General features: G+C 35.3%; 1 protein-coding gene across 1 annotated transcript in view; it reads right to left on the minus strand.

Annotated features, from left to right (window-relative positions):
- The window catches only part of Maco1 (macoilin 1), a 66,657-nt gene that overhangs the window by 54,968 nt on the left and 2,988 nt on the right, over positions 1 to 8,701 (minus strand). The window contains exon 3 of the mRNA XM_010634863.3: positions 8,483 to 8,664. Within this exon, the coding sequence (XP_010633165.1) occupies positions 8,483 to 8,664 (182 nt within the window). The remainder of the gene's footprint in view (positions 1 to 8,482; positions 8,665 to 8,701) is intronic.

Genomic DNA, 8,701 nt, shown 5'->3' on the forward strand with positions numbered 1-8,701 from the left:
GGGACCCTTTAGTCAATCTCTCTCTCTCTCTCTCTCTCTCTCTCTCTCTCTCTCTCTCTCTCTCTCTCACACACACACACACACACACACACCACTCTGCACACAGACTCTCATATATACATACACAGCCACTGCAATGACAAATTTAACAATTTGAAATATGTCTAATTGAAAAAAACTATCTAGAATCAAAACTGCTACAAAATCCTTTAAGAATTTCATGTTACAGTATTTTTGTAAGGGACTATATAGAGCACAGAGATATCAGGATAGGTATTATAACCTAATCCAAGTACAGAGTATGGAATTTTTAAATTTCTACTTCAAAAACACTTTTAACAGTATGGTGTCTGGGATGGGAGAAGGCAGAGAAACAAAATAGGAGAAAGCAAACATTACACAGGCCCTAACAAAACTGTTTTGATACTATATAAACATTAAATATTTACTTCATAAATGAATCAAGTATTTCTCATTGATAATGATAAATTGCTTAATCACACCTTATATTTATACTAAATTTGTAATTTTCCCAACATTTTCATATTAATTATCTAATTTTATCCTCACAACCGTGACATAGGTAAGGCAGTTAACTGACTACAAAGAACACTGTTCATTCTACATAGAACCCTGTGTTGCTGCTAAAATGAGTATGGTAAATTTCTATGTAAAGAAGTGAACATGTGAAATAGAAGCCTATTTTTGTTAAGAAAGAAATACACACATCTGTTTATATAGAAAAAAAAGAAAACCTGGAGTTATAAATTATATACATGCACCACTTTCCCTGGGGCAAAAGTACTAAGTGCTTTTACATCCTTCTCACATACTCAGTTGCTTTAATTTTTTTAAAACAAATGTGTTATTTCTTTTTAACTTTTCATTATGAGATAATTTGAGACTTATAGAAAAGTTGCAAAAATACTAAAAAGAATCCCCTTATGTTTTTTCACTCAGATTCTACAAATGATAAAACATTTTGTCAAATTTCTGTTAACATTCTCTCCCTATATATAAATGCATATTTTTCTTATACAATCTGAAATAAGTTGTAGACATAAGGCTCCTTCCTCCCTAAATTTCTCCAAATATAATGTTAATGGTATAATTTTTGGACATACAGACTTTAGTCAAATTTTAGGAATTACCTTACTAGCATCCTTGTGAGTAATCCCGGTCTAGTACCACATTTTGCATTAAATGGTCACATCTATTTTGATTTTTAAAAATTTAATAGAAGAGAGTCCCATTTTTAGAAGAAAAAAAGATTAGTGGTTGTAGTTAAGACACTTCTGATATCTACTGCTTCACCTGCAAAATGACAATTTTGACACTTGCCCTACATGTAATGGAGAGTTTTAGAGAATAATGTAAATTATCACACATAAAAACAAGTTAGAAAGGATAAAGTGACCCAATATAACAAAGCAAAAAGAAGATGGACTTTTAGACTTAGGCAGCTATGGGTCTCCATCAAGTAACTGTCTGCATTATCTGTAAGAGATACTTTCCAAGAGCTCCAGCAATGCCTACAACCCTAGATAGTACCTAATTCTATGTATGCTGTTTTTTCCTATACATATATATATATATTTTTTGCTTTTCTTCTTTTCTTTTCAAGTTTTTGTTTGTTTGTCTGCTTTTGTACTGGCGATCAAACTCAGGATCTCAGGCTTGCAAGGCAGGCGGCAGAACCGCTGAGCTAAATCCCCAGCCTGTGTGTGTATATATATATATATATATATATATATATATATATATACACACACACACACACACACTTATAATAAAGGTTAATTCACAAGTTAGGCACAGTAAGAGATTAACAACTATAACTAATAAAATAGAACTATAAAACAGTAAGTTATTTTATGAATGAATTATTTTTGGAATTTTTCCATTAAATATTTTCCAGCTGTGGTTATCCATGGGTAACTGAAACTGCAGAAAGCAAAATCATGAAAAAGGGGGGACTACTATTTCTTTATAACTACCTTACAATATAGATATTATTATCCTCACTTTACAGATGAGAAAACTGAGGGCGAAAGTAGGTTAAATGACTCACTGAAGATCACACAACTAATGTCAAAGAATTACTCGAATCCATGTCCATATGACTTCAAACTAAATGGCTTATTGTCCACAACTGACTTTCTCACCATTAGATATTCAATAAGTATTTTCTTCTTTATATATCTCTCCCTATATAGCACATATTCAAGTTATTACCAGGTTTTTAAATAAATGGGAATAAACCCTTGGTATCTTAACTCGAGTTTTCCAATTCATAAACTTAATTTATGAACATAATATGAAACTGCAGAAAAAAAGATAAAATCAAACATTCTATATAGGAATAACTATGGCGCAAAAAGGATGACCCAAGTCGGAACCAACAATATTCAACTTTTGGAAAGGTCACTATAAAAGAGAAACATGCAATCTAAAAATAAGGAACTCATTTTTAGTCAGACTCACAATGGACTATGAGGAATACCTCCCTAAGCTTAGAAAAAAGATGAGAAAATACTTCACTACATCTGAGAAAAAAAGACTCAAGCCTCAGTGTTTCTCTCTCATCTGAAACAGGAACTGTTTTTTTTTTTTTTTACCATGAGCACAGCATTTACTCTCTCTGGTATTCAAGAGTCCTCCTGCAAGATAGCCTTTAATGTTGAACCACTTATTTGGTTTTTTAAAGTGTCTTAAAGATGAGCAAAGCAATAATATAATTTAAAAACTGAGCAAGATTATTTCCAGCCATATTTGTGTGCTGGGCAGGAAATAGATCACAAGCAGCACAAATGCTTCATGATGGAGATGGATATATCTAAAGTGGACTAGTTGTATCATTTCAATCTACTAAATGCGAAGCCTCTAAAAAAAGAAAATGCAACAGAGGGGATGGTGAAAGGTAAATTACTTCTGATGTCACAATTCCATGACTCAAAGTAAGCACATCATTCTAAATGGCAGGAGAGAAAACTATAAAGGAATAAAGGCCATTACTGTGAAAGGGCTTCAAAGGCTAAGGGTGATAGATACTTTGGAAGCCCACTGAGCTGAGATTAATTTGATGTCAGTAAATGTCAAATTAAAGATAGAAAATCTTAAAAAATATTCTCTAACAATGGAATACACACACACACACACACACACACACACACACACACACACACACACACACACACACACACACACACACACACACACACACACACACACACACACACACACATATTTTAAGTTTATCTTGCCAGAATATGTGTGCCTAAAGTTGAGAGAGCACAAGGAAACAGTACTCCTTAAGTAATTGAAAGAAACCACAAGGGAAGAGTCTAGTAAAAGATGTCTTTACTGTTGGTATGTACCTTTTCATATTCAACTTTTTGGGCAGCCAAATTTTTCTTCTAGATCTACATCATGAAAAAGGGCCAAGTAAAATAATTACGTCCAAATCTAGAAAGCCTACAGAATGAAGTAATCAGTATATTTGAAGAGCATACTAAATTTATGAAGAGTAACTCAATTACAGCATTTCACTTAACTTGTGAAATTTCTATATAACCTTTAGACTCCACAAGATAGTAGCAGTCTAGAAAATGATCAAACAAAACACACATAAAACCCAAAAGGATTAATTAACATCAGTGGAGAGTTCTGGGAAATATGGCCAAAGAAAAATCTGGTGGAAATATAGGTGTTTACAAAACATGGATTGGTTCATGATATTCAGACACATAACTAGTAAGAAAGTGAAAACAGTAAGTTAGTAAGCCTACCATTAATAATCTGTAAATCTACCCAAGTTCAAAAAAGTCCATGAGGAATCAATGTGAACCCAAAGGGAATATTACTAATAAAACAGGAAGCTTTTAAGCAAGTACTCTTTTAAGCAAGTAAACTTCTTCCTTTCTCTCTCAACTCAGAAGCAGCAATTTAAAGGGATTTTCAAAACACCTAATAAAACAAACTTGCCAAGACTGCTCAGACAAGAATCATAGTGAAAGCTGGGAGAAAATATTTTTAAAGGGAATATACTACTGGCAAAAATTAAGTGCCAAAATTCCAGTGTGACAGATTGTTTAAATGTATTTCGTGGAAACCACAAAACATAAGGGTTTATTTAGCGAAACACTTTTAATTTCTTCATTACATTCATCCCCTTTCTTAACACTCTTTTGAAACAACACAGAATCTCTATCTTTTATATCAGGTCTAGCATTGTTGAAGTTAGAGTTTACCAAGATTACCAAAGTGGCTTTAGGCTATGATATCTCATACTGGTTTCTGAGGTTCCACTTGTAGAACAAATACAATCAAGGCAGACAGCCTCCAGGGACTGTAATAAGCATAGCCCCAAGGTGTCTAAAACCAGCTTAGACAACATCATTAAGGCAGGAAAAGTAAAGTCAAGTAAAATTTCTAGAGACCAGATTATTTAGACAAGAGTCTGAAAAGGGAACTTGGAAAGCTGAGGAAGATGCAAAATTCAGTAATTTTAAAAGCAATTTCCAAGGAATCCCAGAGATCAAAGAATTCTTCTTGAATTAAAAATGGAGGAAAGGTATCACATATACAAGGGAAGTGCTGAGTCCTTACACCTAGCTTTAAGACATTAATTTGTAAAAGTATGACTGACCGGTACAGCACCACACTGACTTAAGCGTTTCAGGCAACACTACAAGCAGAATCTAGCACAGTAAGACAAGATGGCATAAATTTACAATGAAGGGGTGCTTCCTTCAACCACCAGAAACGATATAAAATAGTTTCTTGAAATTTAAAACACACGACTTACTAAAAAGCTTTATTATACTTAGTCCTATAAGTGACAATTTTAATTTTACAGACTTGGAATATACTTTTAGTATAAATGCTTCTGCCTCCATCTTCCATTCACCACATTTTTACTTCATCTTCCTATTATAAAGTAATTAATTCTCAGGAGAAGAGAGTGGGGAGTATAGCAACTTGAGGTGGGGACAGCTACACAGAATCCTCTTAAGGCTTTCAAACACTACAGAGCAGCTAGTCAGCCCATGTCACCTGGAAAATGACTTCCTGTAACGAGATGTTACTGGGGCGGGGGGTGCTGGTGCAAGTGTGTGAAGGCAGACTCAGGAACCTCAGAAGTAGTATAGTTAACAAGAGTTTGCATTATTAATAATTTTCATGATTTTCAAAATATTTTCACCTCTTTCTTATTTGAGTTAGAACACACTCCCTCATTTAGTGGTAAATGTCTACTTCATAAAATGACACGGGGCAAAATGTAGTTATTAATGCATCAGGTAAACCACTAAAACAGTAAGCCAAAAATCGGCCTAACAAAAATATTTTTATTTAAATAGAATTAAAAGTTCTTTGAATCTCTAACCACTGCACAAATTTAAGAGGGTACTATTATGGCCTACAAGACTATAAACTCCTTGAAGACAAGGAACCATGTCTTATTCTGTAGCCTCCACAATTCCCTTAAAAATGTAAGTTTTTAATGAATGGAATTAGCTTATATCGATTTATTTATTAATATGTCCATTCAAGAGTTACTGAGCACTGATTGTCAGTTCTGTGTTAGTCTCTGTGTTGGCTCAGATTTTTACTAAATTTTAGCTCTTAGTTAAAAAAAAATTCACCATTCCTGTTGCTTTTTTTTACTCTTGATTACTAACTTGACCGGAATAACATTTCTATATCAAGTTTGAATTGAATTATTAAATGGTGGGTGCACAGATAGATAAATAACATTAATATAATGTCTCAAATTAGTTTTCCTTATATCTTGCCCCTGAAACAGAATTTCATTGTGTGTTTTGGTACAGGAGATCGAACTCCGGACCTTGTGCTTGTGGGGAGGGTGGCAGAACCACTGAGCTAAATCCCTAGTCCCTGAAACAGAATTTCAACACAGCCATGATAGTGGCAATAAATGGTATTTGACAGTCATCTCAGTAACAGTTGCTGGACTGAAGCTCATGATGTGATACCAACGGATAAATAATATTTGCACAGCACAGAAGAATTTATAGGCTCACAAACTGGGCATATCTTTTTAGTCCTCAAAACTCACGTAACAAATGGGAGAACTGAGACTAAGCAAGGAACATCCTGCTATTCAAAAAGGCAGAGCTGGGATTCTGAGTTTGAATTGGTTTTTGTGAAGCCTACAGTCTCTTCTCTCTTCAGCACAACTGGTTCCTTCCTTCCAATGCAAAAGCTCAGAAAGTTGTACAGACTGTGACCGTGAAAATAATGTCTAAGAAAGGTAAGGCTTTGAACTGGGAGAAAATAGTTACTAAAATTGACAAACAGCTCAGGGAAAAAATTAAAAAGTTCTCTTTAATGAGACTAAAATTGGCATGATGTTGAGAAACAAAATAGGCAATAGAGTGAAAAATAACTTAATATAGACTTGTTTGATGATCAACAGAAATTTGATATTCACAAATCCTCAGATGCCCTAATTTATAACTAATTCATTGTTTGCCTAATAATTGGAAATTTTCCAAGTCTCTCTTTAAAAATAGAATTATAAAAAACATACAATCTTGTTCTTCAACCCAATACTCCATAGTATAAACTACTCATTGACACATGGTGGTCCAAGCAGGAAAGACAGATAGAAGTACATTTAGGTTCTTTTATTAGGTTCTTATTTAAAGTATGTTAAAGGACAGCAAACATATTTGAGAATTGAAGCATCATTTTTTGTTTCTTTTTTTTTAATTTTACCAGTGAAGGGCCGGGGATTTAGCTCAGTAGTTCCGCTGCCTGCCTTGCAAGCACAAGGACCTGAGTTTGAGCCCCAGTACAAAAAAAAAAAAAAATTACCAGTGAAATCCTGAGTAACTTAAGAGTACTTATTATTAACCTTCTGAGTAAGAAAATTCAAATTGCAAAAGCTGGCAGCAAAACAGATCTTCATTCAACAATGAATTCACTTCTTCATATTAATTTTCATTGAGTGGCTTCTATGTTGCAGGTAGTAAACACTATATTCAAATACAAACAAGTTGAAATATAGCAGAAAACACGTAAATCCTGAGTAACTTAAGAGTACTTATTATTAACCTTCTGAGTAAGAAAATTCAAATTGCAAAAGCTGGCAGCAAAACAGATCTTCATTCAACAATGAATTCACTTCTTCATATTAATTCACATTGAGTGGCTTCTATGTTGCAGGTAGTAAACACTATATTCAAATACAAACAAGTTGAAATATAGCAGAAAACACGTAAACAATATGGGGCTCTCAATCTTGCTATAAATGGAGATAAATTAACTTATGTTACTGTAAATAGCAGCCATTCAAATGCCACAGTTGTCCCAAGTCTACCAACATTGTTTAATATACATTTTTCTAATTCTATTCTAATTTCTATTTGTACTCTTAATGTAAAGTTGCTCAAATCTTTTTCAATAGCCAAAGAAAAAAGATTTCCTTTTCTCAGGAAGATCAGTATGTGTAACCTGAAGAGATCTTTTCCCTACCCATTAAATCTGTATGAAAAATTGTTTTTTGGGCCAGGGATTTAGCTCAGTGGTTCAACTGCCTGTTTCGCAAGCCCAAGAACCTGCATTCAATCCCCGGTACAAAAAAAAAAATTGTTTTTTGCTTTTACAATTTAGTTAAAATGGTTAAATTTGATCAATTCAGAATGTATTTGGTCTTTTTGACTCACTGCTGCACCCTGACTGGCTAGAACTGTGCTTGGCACACAGTATTTTGTTGAATGAACGAATTATTCCTATGATCTATGGCTCATGACATAAGGGTTTATCCAAGAACTTTTTCTTTCAATCAACTTCTTAATGCTTCCAAACTTGAAATAAAGAAAACCCCTAGTGTTTACATCAGTCTGTGGAAAGCAATCATTCTACATATGTAAACAATAGCATGTGCAAGGTGCACAGTTAAGACAACTTGGGGGTCATCAGCTGCCCGCCATATTTCTCTAAGTACCACAGCTAGCAGGGCTAAACTGTAAAGCATCCGGAGGACGCAAGCCTTATAGCGACAGTTAATTATCCTTGGTAAACTAATTCTCCACTAGAAGTGTTCCTTTATCAAGGCAAGAACCATTTAAAATTAACATTCTAAGAAACAGAAAACAGCAATCATACAAAAACTGGGGGAACTATGATAGTCGCTGAGTTGTCTCATGAACCTGTTGTCCTTCTCAAGGGGGACTACTCAGTTTCTATTTAAAGGGACACTGCTTTCCCTTAGGAGGAAAAAAAGAAAAGGAAAAACTTGGAAAACCTGAGTTTGGAAGAAAATTCCTTTTATAAGATACGAAGAAAACTATCTATTTGGAATTGCCAAAATAATGTTTCCTGAGAAACTAGTATCGGCCAGTCTGGAGTTGAGCCACGGGGCATGATTTGGGGGTACAGGCTTCTGCCCTCGATGCCAAGTCTCAGATCCCATAAGGGAAGCAGAAGGTGAAACAGGAGACAGCGTGGCCCCGACCTGTCTCCCGGGAGGCCAGGGGGCCGAAGGGGCCACTGTCTGCTCCCAACTTTGTCAGCCTTCCCCTCCCGGTGCACGGGGTCCCCAGGTCTCCGGCTCAGACCCCCAAACTCGCAGGCTGACGCGGAGCCCAGGGCCAGCGGGGCTCCGTCGGAGTCACTTCGGAGACCCGGCGGCGAGGGCTAGGGGATCGCGGGTCTCGGAAGAAGGGGGTTCGCC

The sequence above is a fragment of the Fukomys damarensis genome, unplaced genomic scaffold (genome assembly GCF_012274545.1).
Source record: "Fukomys damarensis isolate Sample0158 unplaced genomic scaffold, DMR_v1.0_HiC HiC_scaffold_23, whole genome shotgun sequence".
In the NCBI taxonomy this organism is placed as follows: Eukaryota; Metazoa; Chordata; class Mammalia; order Rodentia; family Bathyergidae; genus Fukomys; species Fukomys damarensis.